Source organism: Penaeus monodon, chromosome 3 (assembly GCF_015228065.2).
Source record: "Penaeus monodon isolate SGIC_2016 chromosome 3, NSTDA_Pmon_1, whole genome shotgun sequence".
Taxonomy (NCBI): domain Eukaryota; kingdom Metazoa; phylum Arthropoda; class Malacostraca; order Decapoda; family Penaeidae; genus Penaeus; species Penaeus monodon.
In genome coordinates this window covers 1,216,201-1,238,295 of record NC_051388.1, presented here as the reverse complement: position 1 = coordinate 1,238,295, position 22,095 = coordinate 1,216,201, and the positions used below count along the sequence as shown (strand labels likewise).

At 38.7% G+C, this 22,095-nt stretch overlaps 3 protein-coding genes across 6 annotated transcripts in view; 2 read left to right on the top strand and 1 right to left on the bottom strand.

Moving 5' to 3' along the window:
• Window positions 1–2,598: 2,598 nt before the first annotated feature.
• LOC119597893 (zinc phosphodiesterase ELAC protein 1-like) lies at window positions 2,599–4,560 on the top strand. The gene is made up of 4 exons (XM_037947563.1): window positions 2,599–2,836; window positions 3,552–3,640; window positions 3,985–4,271; window positions 4,465–4,560. Exons 2-4 carry the CDS (start codon window positions 3,559–3,561, stop codon window positions 4,558–4,560), a joined length of 465 nt encoding a protein of 154 aa, XP_037803491.1. The 5' UTR covers window positions 2,599–2,836; window positions 3,552–3,558.
• Window positions 4,561–12,252: 7,692 nt separating this feature from the next.
• Window positions 12,253–22,095, top strand: part of LOC119590036 (CCA tRNA nucleotidyltransferase 1, mitochondrial-like) — a 16,650-nt gene continuing 6,807 nt past the window's right edge. Inside the window, exon 1 of one of the 4 annotated variants that reach the window (XM_037938790.1) lies at window positions 12,253–12,276. Coding sequence is in view for 2 of the 4 variants with exons in the window: in XM_037938765.1 (XP_037794693.1) it covers window positions 21,353–21,436 (84 nt within the window). In the remaining 2 variants the exon portion in view is untranslated. Of the gene's footprint in view, window positions 12,277–21,254; window positions 21,437–21,550; window positions 21,683–22,095 lie in introns of those variants that run through there. The other 3 variants (XM_037938780.1, XM_037938765.1, XM_037938772.1) reach the window with 3 other exon arrangements.
• LOC119590056 (G2/mitotic-specific cyclin-B-like) lies at window positions 16,167–21,037 on the bottom strand. The gene is made up of 8 exons (XM_037938803.1): window positions 20,881–21,037; window positions 19,725–19,930; window positions 19,222–19,432; window positions 18,700–18,858; window positions 18,351–18,590; window positions 18,127–18,245; window positions 17,664–17,790; window positions 16,167–17,389 (listed from the first exon to the last, which is right to left on the bottom strand). Exons 1-8 carry the CDS (start codon window positions 20,911–20,913, stop codon window positions 17,279–17,281), a joined length of 1,206 nt encoding a protein of 401 aa, XP_037794731.1. The 5' UTR covers window positions 20,914–21,037; the 3' UTR covers window positions 16,167–17,278.

The window sequence follows — 22,095 nt, the reverse complement described above, 5'->3', positions numbered from 1 at the left end:
AAAAACAAAAATCCCCCCTTTTTGTCCTTTCCAATTCATTTTCCTTGACATTCTCCAATTCATTCCTCTTAAATATTTTCCTTTTTACTTTAAAGGGGTCCAAACCCAACCCCCCGGGTTTTGTTTTGCAGTAAATTTCCCAACTTTGTAAATTTCAAAAACTCCCTCCTGATCCGTGGGCCTTACTACAGAACGTATGCACTCCTTTTTGTCAAAAAAAAAAACATATAAATCACTCTCCTCTTCCTCTTTTAAAATTTTTTAACTGACTCCCATTTAAATCATTAAATCTCATAAAACTAAACACCCCCCAACCCCCTTGTTTTTTTAAGATCCAGAACCTTTGGGTTTTTCTAAAACCCTTTTCCCCACGCCTAAAAAATAAAATTTTGCTGGGGGCCCCAGGGGCCCATGTTGGAATCCCCGGCAATGGGAAAAGGCAGTACACTAGCACCCCCACGCCTCTTTTGTCCACCCCTTTTATACCAACCCACGCTTTTTCACGTACCAAAACCCCGGGTTTTTTACCACAAATTTAAGACCTTCTTTTTATAATCCCTGGTTAATCTTTTTTGGGCAAGGGGCCCCCGCACTAAAAAAATTTTCATTCTGTAAAACTAAACTCCCCCTCCTGTTCAACTTTCCCTTTCATGGAACAGACGTTGGGAGCCGCTTTTCGCCGTATTACGCCCTTGGGCCCCACCCGTCTAAAACACTCCTTTAGGGTGATGTCCAATCTGATCCACCCTTTTGTTCCTTATGAATGTTCCCCTTTTTAAAACCCAAACAAACCTATTGTCGTGGGGCCCCCCGTTTTGAAACAAAACCCCTACCCTCTGGGTTTCCCCCCCCCCAAACCATCCTCCCCTTTACCCGCCCTTCCCCAACCTATCAGACATCCCTTTCCCGAATTCCCCCACTTTTTTTGCTTCCAAAAACCTATTTTTTCTTCCTCAAACGCATACATTCCTACATCTAATCTAAAATTTCCTTTTCCACACCCGACCCTAACCCTTTCACCTCACCAATTTTCCCTTTTCCCAGGCTTAGACAAATTTAAATTTACTTTCTCACCCACCCTTCCCTTTTCATTAACTATAGTGCTACATGACCTTAGATGTCTAGCACATTTCTCTTGCTTTTAACCATTAACCATTAACCATTATCCTGCCCTCCTTTCCTTTTCCTTCTCTTTTTCATCCCCTTATTCTGTCCACTTATCCTAATCGCTAACTCCATTTTAGCCTTTTCGCCATAATATTTTATCATTGTGCTATATGACCTTAGATGTTGACACGGTAGAAAAAATCAATAAATAATATTGATATCGCTATTATTTAAAGTGTCATAGAGACACTGAAAATCAACTAGACCTAATATGACGATTATAAAAAAAATTATTGATACAACCACAAACAATGAATTGATCTTTTTTTTATGTCTCTTCATCACCTTTTTATTGGTGTAAGCCTACTTTGCCGTGCACAATATAATTTTAAAAATCGTCCAAGAAAAAGGACAATAAGTAATGCCATCTGCATCTGAAGTTCCTAAGCGGTCACCCATCCAAGTACTAACCAAACCCGACTTAACTTCGCTGATCGGACGAGAAGCGGTGCTTTCAACGTTGTATGAGCGTTGGCGTAAGGTTATCATTATTAAACAACTTTGTTACAGCGTACATGAGTTCAACAGTTAATAATTTTCAACTCAGTGTCTATCTACATTTAGTGTTTTTTTCATTTGGCTACGAACTTCTAATTTACTCCCCGCTTCTTGTTATCACGGTGATAATTAAATTAACCACCGTGAGGTGGTGGTGGTGATGATGGTGATGGTGATGGTGTTCTTTTCTTGATCCCTTCCTGTCCACTTACCCAAATCGTTAACTCATATTTACTCTTTCCATCACAGTACTTTACCATAATGCTGTGTAACCTTTGATGCCTGACACATTTGTCTGTTCTTACCATCTACGCATCGCTTTAGTAAACCAAAAATCTTTCTTACGCTATCACTATATTTTGAATACGACGCTACTGACCTTTGATTTGACACGACAGAAAGTTTTCAGTAAATAGAATAAATATGTGTTTATATATTTTATTTATTTTTTCTCCTTTTACATTGTTATATTTGTCTTTAGATCTTATGGTTTATCTTTTTTTCTACGTAAGTTTTACTTTTTATATGCCTCTGTATGTGTTTTACATTTAAAGTTGATAAATAATTGGTATATTATCTATCCAACGAGGCATTCAAGTATAAGGTATTCAAAATCGGTAACAAATAGTAAAATTACCACCCATAAACAATTTCTGAATGCTTAGGAAGCAAAATCATATTTACTTTTGTTACTGTTAAGTATAAACAGATCCGTTTTCTCTTTCTTCTCTTCTCTTCTCTCTACTTACTGGGGTAACTTTGCTAGGCACAGTGATTGCCATCACATACCAGAAACACTTACAGAAAGTTGTAAAGAAGTGCACATACACATGCTCCAATAGTGTCAAATTATTGTTTAAATGTTACGGGAAACCCAAATCCTTCCATAATTACCGCATATATGACTAGTTGGCAACAGAACCAGCTGATTCCTAGCAACGTGTATTTGTTTACAAACAGAGACGTCGGCTGTGGGTGACTCAATCATTTTCCCCCTGGCTATTATTGCAGAAAGATCCTGTTCTTATCGAAAGATCCCTTTAAAAACAGACTTCTGAGGATATCTGCGGAGACACTAAGCACCATTTTACTTCTTTATAAGACAGGATTGAACATTTAACAGATGCTGTGTGCTTGTCCAGAATAAGAGGGGACAAATAAGAAAACTAAGGTAATGGTTCTAAAGTTCACACTTAAGCAGAGGGAAACTAATCTTTACCATGTGTTTTCTGGTAAGAGTGAGCTTGTGGTATTTGTTACCCAGAACGACGCACCCTCCAGAGACAGAAGTCCCAAAACCAAAGAATCATATGAAACCCAAAAATCCAAATCTAAACTTTCCTACCTTCTATTTATTCCCTAGACAAGGGGCAAGTCCCCTTTGTTTATTACTCTATTTCTTATGCCTTATAAGATAAGATGGCAGTATCCATTTCCCTCTATCTTTGTATGTCGCTCTTGGTAACATTACCCAAGTTTGTAATCCTCTATGGCAAATAATTACCATATACCAGTTAGCATTGTTTTCATGATTGCTGGAGTAAATACCCTTGGCTTTATTTGTAAAACCAGAATATATCCATTTTCCACAAGCTTTACAAGTGTTTTTATTTATACAAGAAAAATACATACGGCTTTCTGAATTTCTGCTGTTATTTTTTTTCTTAAGCTCATAAGACAGTTTGAGAAGATGAATTGGTATATATTTTATAGATTATGGAAATGTTTTGTTACATGCATCTAATTCCATGTGTGTGTTTTGGCACTGTTACTGTAAATTCTTGCTTTTTTATATAGATTTTAAAGTATCCTTACATAACTTGTGTTATGAAAATATACACACTCTCAAAAAGAAAATATATATGTATATATTTTGGCTCAAACAGATCGACCATGAAACTCCACTTTCTAGGAACCGGCTCAAGCTACCCAACAACCAAGCGTGGTGTGTCATCCTTAGCTCTACAGCAGGATGGTAAGCCACTTAAATGAATTAAGCATGAAACATACTCTTATTATTCTCATAAGTCTTTATGTGCATAGATTGCATATGGATATAAGAAAATGAATGTTTGTAATTAACCAAAATTACTTATTTCAAAGCATCTGGAAATGGAAGAATGAACTCTAGATTGTCAGTTTATCACATGATATGTAAAGAAACTAAAATCTGAATATTAAAGGACTTATTCACTTCTCTTTTTCCTCATTCTCATCATCATCATCTCCTCCCACTTCATCATAGATATTCCTCTTCCTCTTGTTTCTTACCTCCCTTGTCTTTAGTGCTTGAGAAGGTGATGTCCCTCCTTTCCTCAGATGGCTCTGTTTGGCTCTTCGATAGTGGCGAGGGCACCCAGATTCAGGCCCAGAAAGTCGCCATTTCGAGACAGAAGATTAACAAGATCTTCATCACTCACCTTCACGGAGATCACATGTTTGGACTCCCTGGCCTCCTATGCACCATTTCATCCCAGTTCGGCCTGACCGAGGAACAACTGGAGAAGGAAGTGCCTCGTGTTGATATATACGGCCCTAAGGGTCTCAGGCGATTCATCTACACAGCGTTAAGCCTTTCAAGATCTCCACTGATTTTCAATTATTGTGTGAGTTTTGTATGTGTGTTTGTCGGATAAAATGGTGAGGCAAATTATAAGAACAAATTGTAGGTTTATTGTTTCCCTTTTTTTGTTGTTGCTTTTTTGCAATTCATAGGAGTTACTTTCATGGGATAATAAAAAAAAAAAAAAATCAAACTTAAGAAATATCTGACCTTGTTGTTCTCTCTCACCCTGCCAGGTACACGAGGGTGGGAAATTGCCTCACAGTTTTTCCCAGGGTGGGGGCGAATGGCATGTCGACCCCCATGAACCCCGCGAACCCCACCCCAAATGAGCTTCCCCGGGGTCCAGCGAGCCCCAGGGGGGTTTTATGGAGGGGTGGCAAGTATACTGGAAAATGTAGGTAAGTGATAAACATAATTTTATCTATATATCTATAGTTATATCTATCTATTAATCTGTCTACTTATTTGTCTATGTATGTATTTATGTGTATATATATTTTTATATGTATATATATAAAGAGAGAGAGGGAAAGAGAAGGAGAAAGAAGGAGATAGAAAGAGAAAGAGAGAGGAACAGAGAGACAGATGGTGTGAAACAAGGGGAAGAGACACAGATGTTTTAGGCAGAGAAGCCCGGTGGAGTGGAAGGGCAGAGAGAGATGGAGTGAAAGAGAGAGAGAGGCAGATAGGCAGAGATAGAAAGAGAGAGACAGACAGAGATAGAAAAAAAGAACAGGCAAAAGAAAAGAAAAAGGGGGGGGGGGGAAAGGGGCAGAGATAGAAAGACAGGGCAGATAGATAGAGAGTGAGGGGAAAGAGAGAGGGAAAATCGGGGGGGAGAAAGAGAGAAAGATAGAAAGAGAGAGAAAGAAAGAGGGATGTGGCAGAGAAAAAGGGGGAGGGAGGGGGAGGGGAAAAAAAGGGGAGGGAGGAGAGAGAAAGGGGGGAGAGAGAAGAGGAAAAGGGGGGGAGAGAGAGAAAAGAAGGGAGAGAGAGAGAGCGAGGGAGAGACGGGAGAGAGGAGAGGGAGAAGGGGAGAGGGGAGAGAGAGAGAGAGAAAGAGAGAAAGAGAGAGGGGAGAGAGAAAGAGAAAGGAAAATGAGAGAAAAGAGAGAAAATGAAATGGGGAGAGAGAGGAGAAATATGAGGAAGAGAAGAGGAGAGAGAAAGAGTTTGGGGAGAGAGAGAGAGAGAATATGAGTGAGAGAGAGAGAGAAAGAAAAAGGGTGAGAGAGCGAGGAGGAGAGGGGAAAGGGGGGAGGAGAAAAGAGAGAGAGAAATAAGAGGAGAGAGAGATAGAGAGAAAGGGAGAGAGAGAGAGAGGAATATGAGTAAGAGAGAGAGAGAAAAGAATAGGGAGGGGAGGGAGGGGAGAATAAGGGGGGTGGGGGAGAGGAAGGGGAGGAGAGAGAGAGAGAATTTGAAGAGGGGAGAGAGAGAGAGAGAGGAAAAATGAGTGAGGGGCAGGGGGAGAAGAAGGGAAATGGGAAGGGTGAGGGGGGAAAAAAAGAAGGAAAAGGGGGGAGGGGGAGGGGGACAGAGGGGGGAGGAAAGAAGGGGGGAGAGAGAGAGGGGAAAAAGAGGAAGAGAGAGGGGAGAGAAAAAGGAGAGAGGGGGAGAGAGAAAGAGGAGAAAAGAGAGAGGGAAAGAGGAGGGAGAGAGAAAAAGGGGAGAGAGAGAGAAAGAAACGGTGGGAGATGGAAAAAACAAGGGGAGAGAGAGACGAAAACGAGAGAGAGAGAAGGGGGAGGAGAGAAATCGAGAGGGGGAGAGAAAATGAAGGGGAGAAAAGAGAGAGGGGAAAAGGAGAGAAGAAAAAAGAGGAGAAAGGGGGGAGGAGAAAAGAGGAAGGAGGAGAAGGGTCAAAGAGGGGGGGGGGAAAAGAGCGAGAAAAGAGAAATGGAGGAGAGAGGGGAAGGGGAGAAAAAGGAGAGGGGAGGAGAGAGAGGAGGAAAAGAGAGAGAGGAAGGGGACCCAAGAAGAGAGAAAAAAGGAGAAAAGAGAGAGAGGGGAGAGAGAAGAGGGGAGAGAAGAGGGGAAAAAAGAGGAGAGGAGGAAAAGAGAAAAGGAGAAAAGAAGAGAGGGGAGGGGAGAGAAAAAAAAAAAATAAAAAGAGCGGGGGGGGGGGTGGAGAGAGAGGGGAGAGACAGAGAGAGAAAAAAAATAAGAGAGAGAAAGAGAAAAGGGGTGAGGAGAGAAAAATAAGGAGAGAGAGAAAAAGGGGAGAGAGAAGGGGAAGATGAGAAAAAAAGAGAAAGAGAAGGGGGAAAGAATAGAAAAGAGAGAGAGAGAGGGGGAGAAAAAAGAGCGATTGGAGGGGAGAGAGAGAAAAAGGAAAAGAGAGAGAAAAAAAAAAATAAGAGAGAAAAAAAGAGAGGGGTTGGGGAGGGGGAAAAAAGAAATGAGGAGAAAAAGGAAAAAAAGAGAGAGGAGAGAGAGGAGAGAGAGGAAAAGAGATTGGGGGAGAGAAGGGGAGAGGAGAGAGAGAAAAGAGAGAGGAGAGAGAGAGAAAAAAGAGATAGAAAAGAGAGAAAAAAAAAGAGAGAGAGAAGAGGAAAAAAGAGAGGGGAGAAGGAGGGGAGTGGTGGAGAGAAAAGAGAGAGAGAGAGGGGGAAGGAGAGAGAGAGGAGAAAAAAAGGAAGGAGGGGAGAGACGAGGGGGGACGGGGGGGGAAAGAGAGATTTTGAGGGGGAAAAGAGAGAGGGTGGAAGGAGGCGGGAGGGAGAGACGGGGGGAAGAGAAGGGGAAAAAGAAACAGAAGGGGGAGAGAGAGAGGAGAGAGAGAGGAAGAGAGAGGAAAAGGGAGGAAGAGAATTGGAGAGAAGGAGAGAGAGAGGGCAGAGGGAGGAGAGGGGGAAGTGAGGAGAGGAGAGAGAAGGAAAGGGAGGAGGAGGAAGGGAGGGGGAAAGGGGAGAAAAAAGGGAAGGGAGGACGAGAAAAGGAAAAAGGGGAGGAGGAGGGAGAGGGGAGAGAAGAGAAAAAACAAAAGGAGGAGAAAAGGGGGGGAGGGAGAGAAAAGAGAGGAGGAAAAGGGGAGGAGAGAGATGGGGGCCCGAGAGAGGGGAGGAAAGGGGAAGAGAGGGAGAAAAAAGGGGAGAGAGAGAAAAAAGGGGAGGAGAGGGGAGGGAGAGAGAGGAGGGAGAGAAGAGAGAGGGGAGAAAGGGAGAGAGGGGAGAGAGAGAGAGCGGGGAATGGGAAAGAAAAAGAGAGATGAGATGGGGGAGAGAGGGAGGGGGAGAGGAAAAGGGGGAGAAGGAAAAGAGAAAAAAAGGGGAAGGGGGAGGGGAAAAAAACCCAAAGAGTGAGGGAGGAGAGGGGAAAAAAAAAAAAAAAAAACAGGAGAGGAGGAAATAGAGAGAGAGGGAGGGGGAAGAGGAAGGGGGGGGGAGAGAGGGAGAGGGGGAGAGAAAAGAGAGGGGGAGAAGGAAAAAGGGGGGGAGAGAGGAGAGGGGAAAAGAGAGAGAAAAAGAGAGGAGGAGGGAGTGGGAAAAGAAAAAAGGGGAGAGGAGGGGAGAGAGGGGGGGGGAAGAGGGGGAGACAGAGGAGGCGGGGGGATTGGGGGGGAGAAAAGGGAGAGGAGGGGGGAGACCGGGCAGAAGGGTGAGGAGGGAGGGAAAAAAAGGGAGAGAAGGGAAAAAAAGGGAGAGAGGGAGAGGTGGAGGGAGAAAAGGGGGAGGGAGAGAGAGAGAGGGGAGAGGGGGGGGAGAGGAGAGGAAAAAGAGAGAAAAGGGGAGAGCGAAACCCCAAAAGGGGAGGAGAGGAGAGAGGGGAAGGGGAGGAAGAGTGGAGGAGGGGAGGAGAGAGGGGAAGAAAAAAAAAGGGAGAGAGAGGTGGAGGAGGGAGAAAAGAGAGAGAGAGGAAAAGAAGGAGAAAAGAAAAAGAGAGAAGAAAAGAGAAAAGAGAAAAAAAGGAGAGAGAAAAAACGCGAGAATGGGGGAGAGAGAAGGGAGGGGAAAAGAGTAGAGAGAGAAAAGGAGAGAGAGAGAGAGAGAGAGAAACAAAAGAGAGAGAGAGGAGAGGAGAAAAAGAGAGAGAAGAGAAAAAAAAGAAGAGAGAGGGGAGAGAGAGAAAACCAAAAAGAGAAAAGAGAGAGAGAGAAAACAGAGAGAGAGAGAGAGAGGGGGAGAGAGAGAAAAAGAGAGAGGGGAAAGAGAGAGAAGAGAGGGGATGGGGAAACAAAAGAAGGGGAGCGAAAAAGAGAGAGAGAGAGAGAGGAGGACAAAAGAGAGGAGAAACAGAGGAGAAAAAAGAGAGAGAGAGAGGAAAAAAGAGAGGGGAGGGGAGAGAGAAAAAAACAGAAGGGGAGAGAGGGGAGAGAAGGAAAAGAAAAAAGGGGAGAGAGAGAGAAGAGAGAAACAAGGGGAAAAAGAGAGAGAGAGAGAGAGAAAAAAAGAAAGAATAGAGGAGTGAGGAAAGTGAGTGAGAGAAGGGGGAAGGGAAAGGGGGAATGTGGCATTTTGTATGTGGTGTGTGTTTGTTTGTGTTTTGTATAGATTTTTAAGAAATATGTGAATAAATGGTAGCTTATTCATTTTCATTGCATTTTCTGAAGACAAAAAAAGACATCTTTATTTTTCTCATTTAAATATTTCACATGATCTACATCATACATTTTTGTATTTTTTTTTTTTTTTTTTTTTTTTACAGTATTGACAATGAGGAGTGGTGTGTGCGAGCTGGTTGGATTCATCACAGGGTACCAAGTTTTGGCTTTGTCGTCAGTGAGAAAGACAGGCCTGGCACACTCGACAAGAATAAGCTCGTCTCGTTAGGAGTAAAGCCAGGTTTGTATGCAGGATGATTAAAGGCTTGACTCTTTCTTTCTCTTGCTCTTTCATTCGTTCTCTCTGACCATCTCTCTCTCTTTGTGCCTGTCTCTCGCTCTGCCTTTCTGTTTTTTTTTTCTCTATCCTTTCATTTTACTCTACCTCTCTCTTTTTCTTTTGCTTTCTTTCTCTTTCTCTCTCTCTTTTTCTATCTCTCTCTTTCTTTCTCTGTCTCTCTCTCTCTTTCTCTATCCCTCTTTTTGTCTCTATCTCTCTTTCTTTCTCCATCTCTCTCTCTCTCTCTCTCTCTCTCTCTCTCTCTCTTCTCTCTCTCTCTCTCTCTCTCTCTCTTCTCTCTCTCTCTCTCTCTCTCTCTCTCTCTCTCTCTCTCTCTCTCTCTCTCTTTCTCTGTCTCTGTCTCAAAACAGTTCATTAAATATTGGATTCACTTATTTAGAAAAAGGAAATAATATATTAATGAAACAGGCAATGATTCCCCACTAATTCTTTTCCATGTGTTTCTCATTAGGCCCCATTTATGGCCAGCTAAAGAGTGGAAAGTCGATAACGATGGACAACGGAGATGTCATCACCCCAGATATGGTCCTCGGCCCACCCATTCAAGGACGAACGCTTGTCATACTTGGAGACACGAGTGATGCATCACCTCTCGCCCATATGATCCAGTTGGTTTCGCTTCATTTACGTTTTTAATTCTTTTTTTTCTTTCTTTCTTTTCCTTTTTGCTTTTTTTTTCATGGTTTTGATTATCAGGATGTTGTAAATTTTGATGCCTTTTTTTTTTTTTTTTATAATCCCTTGTACTTTTTTTTGGAACGTTTAGTATTAGTTTAAATGCCCATCTGGAACAGTACTTTCAAGTTCTTCTGGATGCATTCAATTCATATACTATGTACTAAACATTTGAAAGGTACTGTGTATTACATAGTGCATACCCTGCTGTATAGTATTTTCACCATGTGATATACTTCATTATCACAAAGCACAGTCTTTTGTCAAAACAAACAAACACAGTAGGTAAAGGAACACAGACTCAAGTATTTCAAGTCAAATGAGACAATAGATGGATCTGTCTAGTTTGACTAAAAATGCTAAATTTATGTATGTTCTCTCAGTGTTTGCATCTTTTTAAAAATTGTGTTTAAAATTTCCAGAAAGGAATTGGATACAGTGTTTTTATGTTGTAAGAAAAAACATGTAAACTAACTGTTACATTGCTTTGATAGAAAATGTGTTTGCCTGACAAGAACCAGTATATTTTTATAAATACATTTATACATCCTTTATAGATATGTTACAAAATTACCTATAGAGATGTTACAGAGTTCCTAATTGTGTCATGGTGTTTTAACTCTATCTGCAAATTATAATTTATTCTGAATTACATAATGGTGACTAAGACTGACAACCAAATTTTCTAAAGGATTTTTTTTGTATTTGACAACTGGGGTTGTTTTGTTAAACCTGATATGGTTTTAGACAGTATAACTCATTTTTTTTATCATTTATTAATCTATTTTTGTGATTTTTTAGGAGCTGCGATGTGGTCGTCCATGAAGCAACACATGACGACTCTCTCGGAGAAAAAGCAATGGAGTTTGGCCATTCCACTCCCAGTCAAGCTGTGGCCTTTGCCAAGACAGTTGGAGCCAAGGTGCTCTTGCTCAACCACTTTTCACAGAGATACAGCCCATCTTCAAAAGAATCTTTAAAGGTAAAGCTAAACTTCTCAATTCTGGGATGTGTCTGCAGATATTGGGCTTCGTTGACCCTGGTCCACTCTTCACGAACCTTTCACTCCCTCTGTCCCATGCTCACTCCACTCCCTCTGTCTCATCCTCTCTCCATTCCCTCTGTCTCATCCCCACTCTACTCCCTCTGTCCTATCCTCACTCCAACTTTGTCATTCCAGCTCTCCATGTTGCCAGCTGCACAAGAACAACCTGAATCACTGTCTTTGGTGCACTGTTAGTTCATTCATGATTGTCAATTATTTTTAAAATTTACATCTAGCACCATTGTCTGTTGATAAGCCTGGCACACACTGAGGAGATAAGTTGAAAAAAGTTTAGTGTGTAGCATTTAAATACCACTTTTGTTTAGTACAATTTGACTGAGGATGAAAGACTCCCAAAGACAGGATTAATAATTTGAATTATGTGTTTTTCATCAGATATATACCTGAAGATTGTATAATTGGACACAATTGTATGATATATGATTAGCAGTCACACCCTTTGCAACAAGTTCTGCATAGTAAATGCAGATTTGGCCCTTTTTTTCTTGTATAGCCTTTATTTAGAATTTTCTTTAAGATTTTATTATCTTTTATACCAAGAAATATCATATGGTTATATCATATCGCTACTATTATTGTAAGACTAAAACTGAAAAGAATTAAGAAATCTGAGTGAAGGAGAAAAATAATAGCATTGCAAGATTTGATTTTTACCTTTATTTTATGATATATATTTTTTAAACAGAAATTGTGAGATTGCACTTAAACTTATCAGGTTGCATTCACAGGAGTTGTTTCAACTCTGTTAAGAATAAAAGCTAAATTGAAGTTGTACCTGAAAATTGGATGAAGTCCAGTCTTAGCAAGCATTTTGAAGAAATAATGTGCATGCTTGGATTTATTTACCCAATGCTCAATTAACTTTTTCTTCATATCAGTTTTAGTTTTAGAAAATATTTGTCAGAGCAAACAGCAATATAGGATTAGTAAGTAAGGATCTACAATGATAATGAATAATGTGTTGCTTTACAAATTTGATGAATAATTGTATCATCTTTTACACAAAGCAAATACCAAAAAAAGGAGAAAATTATTTCCTAATATGCAGTGTTTTGGTTGGATCGTAAACAAAGTGCTGAATCCTAATTTGCAATTTTACTGGCAAGGAATAGTAATAAATAAATTTTATTAATGCATAGTTAAAAAATCACTGAACTAATCTATTTACATATGAAAGTAAAAAGTGTTTTCAGTATCAAATTACATAATAGCTTCAGCAGGAGTTATACCTATTAATCAGTTAACTCACTGATTTAGAGTCAGGATAAGAATTTCTTTCTCTTTTTACAGGAAGGAGAGGAGACTGTGGCACTGCTGGAAGAGCAAGCACAGGCAGCAGCCACAGGAGCAGGATTAAGCGTACAGTGTGCTGATGATCTCTTTGTGTATGAAGTACCTGGTACCAGGAGAGCAAATACAAGGATGTAACTGTACTCTATATGTTTTAAGTCTGTTTAAAGGTATTTTAGTCTGTGTTTTTTGTTTTAGCATATTTTTTTTATAAATGAGGAAGTAAAAAGTTGTGAACATGATAATTGGTGTTAAACTGCATGAGCAAAATGAAGGTGGATTTGCACACACAGTAATCAATGTAAAACATGAACCTGATAAGTTATACTCAGGGACACCTCAAATACATCTTAATCTTTTAGAATAATGGGTCTGTTTGTACAAGACTACAATTTAGAAAATTATCTCCAAAGCACTGCACATTAGCTTCTGAAGGACAGGAAATTTCAGAACTTTATAGGACAAAAAATAAAACAAGATTCAGGCTTTTTGATAAAGAAATGGAAATATTAGCTGATAAAATTACCTGAATATGACACTCCTGTGTAATGTGTCCATGCAATATGTGAAAATTAAGACTAATAATAATAGTAATTTTTAAAAATCGGACAAAGTTGTGGTACACTGTCTTATGCCATCTTTCACCATGGGTAACATTATGACAATAACACTTTAAGGGTTAAGAAGAAAAATAATGGAAAGAGATTTAGTAGTATACAACAAAATCTATCACAGCATCATCTGTAACAGAGACTTTCTGAACATTTATAATGTCTCAAATGTTTTTAAGTGATTGATTGTTTGTAATTCAATAAGTGTAAGTACATTTTTAGAGTTTTTTATCAAATGATTGGCGAAGTATAATATTTTTGTTAATTTGTTGTATTTATTGATTTTCTACTTATAATTTTCTGCAAATATGTAGGGACTTCAGGAGGACAATTAACCTGCTGCCTCTGAGGATGGCCTTTACAAACCATGCCATGCTCACTGTGAGTTTAGCTTATTGTCTTAACACATAGATGGCTCCACAAATACTAAGTCACCAATGAGCCAATTACTAGTACTCTGTCTCACTTAGCCTTCCCTTGATTTTTGGAAGTATTTTCTGGTATCTTATATTACTGTTAATGATGTCAATAAAATTTAATAATGGCTATAATAATAACAGGATTAGTTAAAGAAAAAAAATTTTCCTGAAAACTCAAGGAAAGGTGATATCAGGTTAGGTCACAAGGTTACGAATTGACTCCTCGGTAGCTCAGCACTTGTAGAGCCAGCTATGTTCAAAGAAACTTCACAAAATAATACTACAGTGAATGCTTTATTTTCCCGGTGGCACTGGGTTAAGAGGAAAACAATGTGTTTATCCATACTTACTACTATACTGTGTGGTGCAGCAGTAGTGATCTCGTCTGGCAATCTTGCTGATCCGCGTTCAAATCCCTCGCCACCAGTGGATGGTAACCCCGGCCATTCCTTGCACACGGGGTAATTTAGAAACAAAATAAAACAGACAGCATGTCACACCAAGAATATCCATTGTAACAAATGAAATAAAACTAAATTTACAAATTGAATTAAATTAATTACTACTGATCCTATTCTGTATATATTTTCAGAAGTTAACAGAATAGGTAACTGATAGATGATATATATTTTTCTCCTGCATCAGCATGGATGGGGCAGTAATGAATTAACAGAACTGCCTTCCCTCACATGGATTCAAAATAGTTTGTACAGTATGTTCCAGGCTCAGAGGAAGTGATATTTTGTGGCCTGTAAGCATGGTTATTTATTCTATAAGAAATTAATGTATTTCAGTTCTAAAGTTTGTGTGAAATAATAGGGAACTTAAGTGATATTGCTTATCTATTTTCACATCTCATTAGACAACCAGAAATATATTTCAGATACACTGTCAAATTTGTTTTGAAGAACCCTCTCAGAATCCTTCTTTGTAATTGCAAGGAATATTCAACAAAATGTTAAAATCTGTAATTAAATTTGTAAATGATCTATAATGACAAAATTTTGTGGCTGTTTAGATTTGAAGGAATTATCGTTTAATCGTACAAATACATCAGAAAGGAAAGGAAAAAAATGCAAGCTACATAAAGTGAATTGAATATTAAGATGAGACAAATCAAAATAAACAAACATATAATATACTGGATAATCAACCAAGGTTATAATTACAAATGATTTATATTTGGCATGAAGTTATTGTTTACTTTAAATACAGTAACTCAGTGCAGGACCACAGTGGTTCTGTGGAACTTCACTTGTCTTCCAGGTAGCTTCCTATGCCCAAGGTGGACCACAAATGATATTAGGAAAGGGCATCAAAGCAACACGAGGGCATTGCTGTAACCTCAAATTGGAGAGTCCCAAGTGTAAAACATCAATTGCAATCAAGAAAGATTATAGAATTTTGCTTAACTATATTCACATTAAGAACCAATAATGTGAATATAGTTAAGCATTTTTATTTTATTGTTGGAAAGCCTTTAAAACTACACCCTGTACACAGCAAAAATATAGATACATGTAAATGAACACTCCCAAATTTCCCTTTAGTAGGGTTGGTATTTTAAAAAACATACTGTGACAGTTAGTGGTCTAAACTCATGCAGTCCTTTTAATTCCTGTTTATATTCTAGATTGCATGTGAACATTTGCATACCAAACTCACCCTTAAAGCCATATCCACATGAGAGGCAGTGCTTGTGCAGATAAAGACTTACCCAACATGTAGGTGAGTAGCAGGCACTTGTAGAGCTCAAAAGCAGGAAACTGCAGGCAAATATTCAAAATGCTTATGCCCTGTAGTGCCAAAAGCCTGCTGGCCAGGAACTACTTGATCTGGTAATTCTCCCTAAAGGCATATTCAGATAGCAGGCCTGATTGGTGGTCATGCCCAAGTAACACCTGAGGTGGACAAACCACTGGCTGTATAACTCTGCCTCTTGTGTGGACATGGCTTTGAAGTGATTGGTATATTAGGGTCATGGTGTTTCCTGGTGCTAGCACAATTTGCAGAACTTTGTTAATCAATTGACTGCACCTACAATTTCATAGACATTCCCCTGTAGGCATCTAATGTAAAAAAAATGAGTGATAATCTGAACATTGTTGTTTGTTGGGAATGATAGTAAAGATTCCATGTTTGACTGTAAACATACTCTAAAAGTTATTTTTATATGAAAAATATGCCTTTATTTACTATTTTTTTTGTCAGCCTTTGTATCCCAAGCAACTATGATTATAATTTACTTTAAAAATTCTCAAAAGCATGAGGATGCCTGAAAACTAACCTTTCTTTCGCAAAAATTAATTGACTATGCAAAATGATCCACTGTACTCATGTATTCATAATCCACATGCATATGAGCTACCAATTACATTTCATAAGCATTTACACGTTGGCAGAATATCATGGGCTAAACAGGCTGGAGGGTATTTACTAGATCCATAGCTTGGGAACACAAAGTTATCTAAGGCAGTAGAATACAGTTGCCCGATGTAAAAAAAAAAAAACTGACAAGTTTCATAGATTAAAATAACACTGCATGAAGCTAATCTCTTCCGTTCAACAGCACTACTCAACCTATGTACTATATGAACAAATATTTATGAAGTTGCTTTAGAAGTCAAGTTTCTTGAGGTTTTACTTGCATTGTCATTTAATATTTACTCAGTGCTGTTGTTGGTTCTCTATTTAAAGCCTAATTATCATCCTTGGGGAGGGAATACCTAAAAGCCTAACACTTATGATAGCATGGGAAGTCAACATTGCTTCTCAAAAAGCTGCCAACTCAATTTGTCTAAAGTATTTCCTAGATGCCACACTTAGTCATGCTTAAGAATAGAAGCAGTTGGTGTGTGTGTGTTGTGTACATATATGTATATATCCATAGCAATAATCAGTTCCACTCTCACCACTGGGACATACAGGTCGAGTATTATGAATTAGTGTGTACCATGTTGCTATCGAGTAGTATCTCTCTCTTCCATACATGCAAATATTTTAATGATAGTGGAAAAAGGAAAGATTTAATATTGTATTTTGTTTACTTTTCTAAAAATTACAGTAGTATGGGTAACATGCATTTACATTTCTTTCAACTGGAAGTATACATAGTAAGAATATAGCACCTAGTTTAGTCTAGTAAAATCCACATGAGAACAATTTAATACATCCTTTGGTCAAGAACTAGATCTTTTCTAGGATGCAATACCAGAAAAAATAGTTTTCCTTTTTTTTTTTCTCCCCACTTCTATCCTATTTTACAGCCGCTAAATACAACGTCCACCTTTGTCCCTAGAAATTTTGGGACCACTACCATCCAAAGCAACTGCTGATCAAAAAGGTACAACAAAAATTATGGAAAACAGGATTCCTTGGTTCATTAATCCTAAATTACCGAAACTGCATTACCATACAAAAAATATACCTGTGACAATTTACGGAATATTTTAAAAGTGCAGACGTTAAAATCACATTTGGGAAAGCACCTAATCTGCATAAAGGAATATGCATCCTGCACATAAAATCAACATCGAGTTCTAAAATAAAGAATAAAATGTGTACAATATTTGGCACACAAGCCTGTTCTTTTGCATTTATAAAGTAAAGCATGCATATTTATTTTCTTTGGTGATGCTGAAAACTATAGGAAAGGAATGGTTATGAACAATAATCTATAAATCAACTTATTTACTGTCAATCCACACTTATGGTTGCAATGTATAACTAAAGGCATAAAAAATAGTGGAATACAGATCTTGGATAAAACTGGTTTATTATATAGGTATACATACAGAACATAACTAAAAGTTTATCACAGATCATATATACATTACAAGACATTATAGCATATACTTCTTTGCAAGTTCCTTTCATCAAATAGCCATTTTTGTCCTGTCTAAAATTATATTAATACAATGAAGACCATGATAAATGGATAGATGCCAAAACCAGTCACTCTGGGTTGTACATGCTAACCCAGAGAACTAGTCTTGTAAAATAAAAAATTAAATACTGGTAGTCAGTATTTTATAAATCTGAAAGCTTATGAAAAAGAAAAACTGGCATCTTAAAGCAATATGTACAAAAACCAGTCCATTCATTCAACATGTACAATATTTACTTTATAAATGGCAACCACCTCATGCATAAGACGCACTCTTCTCTGCGAGCGAGTTGATGAGCTTCGATTTGAGCTGGGGAATCTCACTAATTTTCATCAACTTGCTGGCTTTGTACTTCTGTCTTACAGCCTGCAAGTAAAATACTAATTAACAAGACTTCTTTACACAAAACATGCACAAAACTAGGGATCAGACCTGATACAGGGGAGATGAAAATGAGCAAGTGGCAAGCTTTGCATCTCCATTGCAAGATGTAAGCAAACTGTATAAGCATGATGAAGTTCAAAATGTACACATTTTGAACCAAGTAAAAACAGTCTAAATTCATATTTTAAATGTGCCCTACTTATCAAAATAAAATTTTCCTTTATATATAAGAATTGAAAGCTAAAATTACTCTTACCTGTTGCTTGGCACTACTGCTCTTTACTACAACTGATGCCATTTTGCACATGACTGGCATGAGCTGTTGTTCAGTGTAGCGAGAATAGAAAGTCAATGTATCACTCCAGTTATTGCCATCCAACAACCTAAAAGGAAAATATAAAAAATTACTGAAGGGGTGGGGAGGAATTTTAATGGATAGATAATTTAAAGAAATAGTCCAAATCCTCACCAGATAAGTTTTTTTTTTTTTTGCATTTTTCTAATGGCAAAAAGGGATGGTATCCTTGATTGAACATCAATGATGGACAAATATTAGCAACATCCATTTCAACTTAAGAAAAGCACTAACAATAAAACCATGAGGACTGGATTAAAACATAAGTAGCAATTATTAAAGCACAATATTAACTGCAATCTAGGAAGCGAGTAAAATTTAATGTCACTTGAAGTAATCCTAGTTAAAATCTTAAATCTCATACTTAAGTGAAAGGCAGAGAGCAGATGCAGCAATCATTGACGACTTGTAATGGCACATGCTGTACTCTGGCAAGCAAAGTTCCATCAAGTACTTTGCCAAGGTGTGTTGAGAAGCATCAACCTGTTGACACAGAATTACTAGTTTTACTACAAATCAGAAGCATATCAGTATTTTATATTATAGGAGTAATATTGCATCATCATACCATAATCACTCAGTACTCACAGAGCCAGCTTTGCTGTTTCTTCGCAGGAAGTGTAAGGGAAGGGGATAGGATACATTGAAGCCCAGCTCATTCAGCATGGTCACCTCCATTTTACGAATCTCTGCCTTAGAGTAGGCTTTGTCTGTGATGTATGCGAAGTCCCCGATTTCTGGGCAATACATTTCTTCATATTTGCTAGCAATGAACATGGCAGTCACACCAACTAACTGTAGCTTGTTACGTGGTATATTCCTCTGAGTCTGGAAGTGGTAAGAAACCATTTAAAAATTAATGTAAAAAGGAAAAAAGTTATTACAAAAACAGAAATAAATGAAAATTAAATAAAGATAAGTAAAAACATCTAGTTACCTGGAGAAATCTGTCAATGATAGCAACAGTCAGATACAGTGTTTCTTGAAGCAGAGTGAAGCGGAGGTGTACTTGGACAAGCCAGTCAATCAAAATTGCTCTCATCTTTCCTGTAATTACTTGGCCTTCTAGGTATCTGGGCTTGACTTTGTTGGCATCCTGTTAGAGGGAAAAAACTGGCTGTGTTTATTGTACTTCCAAACTACCCCACGAGTGCAAGGAATGGCTGGGGTTTACCATCCACTGGCGGTGTAAGATTGCACCACACAGCACAATATTTAAGCATCTAAAATACATATGGATTGGTTTGTTTCTAGACTTATACTACCAATATGACACTCTTAGTGACAACCGGCCCTGAAGTCTGCATATTTAATATTTCCACGCAAGCTGGTTGACAACCGACTTCAGTGTTGCCAACATGATTAGCTTGCCATGGCATAAAATACATAATCACTAAACTTTCTCTACAGAACAAGATTTTCATACACAGTATTCCAACCAAGATCAACAGGTCTGTACCTCCAGCTCTCGCAGGTACTTGTAGATATCATTCACATATTCAGATACAAGCTGAGGATTATCACTGTCTTGGGCATCAATATCTTCAACATCTAGTCTCTGGGTGGAGAAAGCAATAGCCAGCTCTTCCACTTTGGCTTCCTCCTCCACATCCATCTGCTCCACATGCTCTACCACTTCCTTCAGGGGCTTCACATTCTCTTTGCCGGATCTGACAAATACAAAAAAATTAATAATCCGATATAACGATCCATAATATTGAACCATTTCCTGAGCAATCACAATCAAAAAAAGACATTCAGCTGCATCACGGAATACCATTTCGGAATCACACTCCTCGTATACCCTTACATTAGAATTACCAGTGCTTGCTTGAGATTTGCGAAGTTCTGGCTTCGCCCGGGCCTTTCACTTATGGCCCGGCCAGAATGAATTACCAGTCTCCAAGAAATCCCTTTATATATATGTAACCTACCCTTACCCCCAGAAGAAAAAAGTCCCACCTGGCGAGCAGCCCAGAGAGGCCGGCTTTGGGCTTCTGCAGCTTCACGGACTCATTTCGGGAGATCTCCCCAGGCTTGAGGGGAGGTTTGGGCCCTTGCACAGGAATGGCACGGTTGCCAACATCCACAAACGCACGACGGGTGACTGGCCCCTGGATCATTTTGGCCTCTACTTTGCGGGGATTGTTCAGGTCGTGCCCCAGGTTCTGGCAAAAAAGAAAGACAGTGGGATATATTAAAAGAGGAAAGAGGGTTTACTTTTAGGCTTGTGAAACCAAATACTCAAAGAGTGTCTAATGATTTCAGAAATACAAAACACCCATTTCTCTAACCCTGTCATACACGTAGCCTCTACACTGGTGAAGGGAACAACTCGTCACGAGCTTATATACCTCCCTAGCAATTTATTACAAGGAAGAATCAAGTCATAACTCTTGACTGAATCTACTGTCAAAATCCGAGGTCCCAGAGACCAGTGTAATTAAACAATTTAAAATAATGGACTTCAAATTCCTGGGTTACTAGAGAAGAAAAAAAATAAAATTTGATCATTTAAAACCTAGAAAACTAATTCCCAGGCAAGAAAAAAAAAGGAAAAAACAGGTTTCACCACCACTTAATAAAACTTATGGGATGCAATCACACCTTTAAATAGACCCCAAACATCATTCCGTATTCACAGGAGATTCAAACCAAGTAGGCCTATCAACAATGCATATCCCAAGTCATTTTAAATATTCAAATTACAAAGCAATTGGAATATTCTTCACGTAAAAGGTTGAAGGCGTCAATTACAGACATCAAACCATTAAAAACGATGGAAGTATAACAGACATCGAAAGAAAAAAAACATACGAAAACAAACAAATAACCGCCACAGAATTCTCCAATTCAAATATTCCTAATAATAAATGTTCCCAATCACGCTACGGGAAGCCGAACACCGGAGAGGTTCTAAATACCGATGGCGATAAAGTGCTAGAGGAAATAGAATGAAAAAAAAAAAATGAAATGGACCGAAGCCGCCAATGGAGACAAAGATTTAAATTCCGGGGCATTTAAACGGCCGGCGCGTACCCAAGCCTCGTGGCGCCGAGAACATTACAATTTCCGCCTTTCTCGCCCTTTCTTCCGTCTTTCCCAACTTGGAACTTACACTGTTGAGATGCGTGGTGGTTCTCAAAGACATGATGGATAAAAATCAACCGGATATTCGAGAATGTGTGGCTTTTTTCACTGTGAAATCTCCTTCAAAACAGGTCCTCTCTCAAGCGACGCCGACTCGACACTGAGTTTCAAACGGCCCGGCGGTCACGTGGTCAACGGTCAAAAAGGCCGCGCTACTCGCCGATTGGTCCGCGCGGAGATATGCTCCTCGCTGATTGGTTCGGTCCCAAATAACCATTTCTGATTGGCCAACGTGGGATTTAAACCGTGACGTCATTTTATTTTCACATATAAAATCAACAATTCCTGCAATTATTCTATTTTCTCCTCACCAACCATCCTTTTTAATAATAATAATAATAATAAAACACAGCTATCCCTTAACGTACTTCTCAAAACCATATATTCGTCCGAAAAGAAACTAGAGGTTTGTTTACACGGATCAGCTGATTGCCTCGGCGATGTTGGCTCGAATTGCGACACGTGAGTTCCTCGCCCGGAAAACTTTCTTGCATTTAATCTCCCCTTCGCTAAATGCGCTCGTGGTTAGTAAATCGATCAGAAGCAGAAGAGATACACGGTGAATCCTGAGTGATGGAACCTAAGCCGTTAGTTGCTTGTATGATCTAATGGGTTGAATAATAAAAAATATATATATACACAATGTTGGACTATGGTTTGCGGACAAGGTAACAAAAGCAAAAAGAATTTATGCCTTCGAGCTATAACTGTAAAAGACCTTGCTAATGGCACAGTGCAAATCTCCTGCCGAGAACCTGCAAAAAGATGCTGTACGCTATTCGGTTTTTGGAGTTCAGCCGTTTTTAATCAGTAGCAAAGAAGCTTGTTTGTGTATGTCTATGTTTGTGTTAGAAAATGAATAAACAAAATAAAAACTAAAACAAAAAAGTGGTTTTCGTTGGATGAATGATTTAAAACTGGGAAAAAAATTTATCATATAACATATAATTACTTTATTCAGTTTAATCAGAATTTTAATATTAGTTTAACAAGTATCAAGATGGTCATTCATCTATATTTATTCAGAAATGTTAAGGTGACTGATGAAAGTTTTCCCGCAATTATTTTATTTTAACTGGATTTATATTAATTAGTTGATACATGATATATCAACCCCTTCATTAGAGCAGGGATTGTTAAAGCTGTATACTTGATTTACTAATTTGAGTTATATTATTTCACT

Coding starts and splice junctions, on each gene's coding strand:
- LOC119597893 (XM_037947563.1), top strand. CDS start 3,559: ATGAAACTCCACTTTCTAGGAACCGGCTCAAGCTACCCAACAACCAAG. Junction 3,641..3,984: donor CTTAGCTCTACAGCAGGATG/GTAAGCCACTTA, acceptor TCCTTTCCTCAG/ATGGCTCTGTTTGGCTCTTC. Junction 4,272..4,464: donor CACTGATTTTCAATTATTGT/GTGAGTTTTGTA, acceptor TCACCCTGCCAG/GTACACGAGGGTGGGAAATT.
- LOC119590056 (XM_037938803.1), bottom strand. CDS start 20,913: ATGTCTTTGAGAACCACCACGCATCTCAACAGT. Junction 17,791..18,126: donor GCTCTCTGCCTTTCACTTAA/GTATGAGATTTA, acceptor TTTTCCTTTTAG/GTTGTTGGATGGCAATAACT. Junction 17,390..17,663: donor GCAGTAGTGCCAAGCAACAG/GTAAGAGTAATT, acceptor TTTTACTTGCAG/GCTGTAAGACAGAAGTACAA.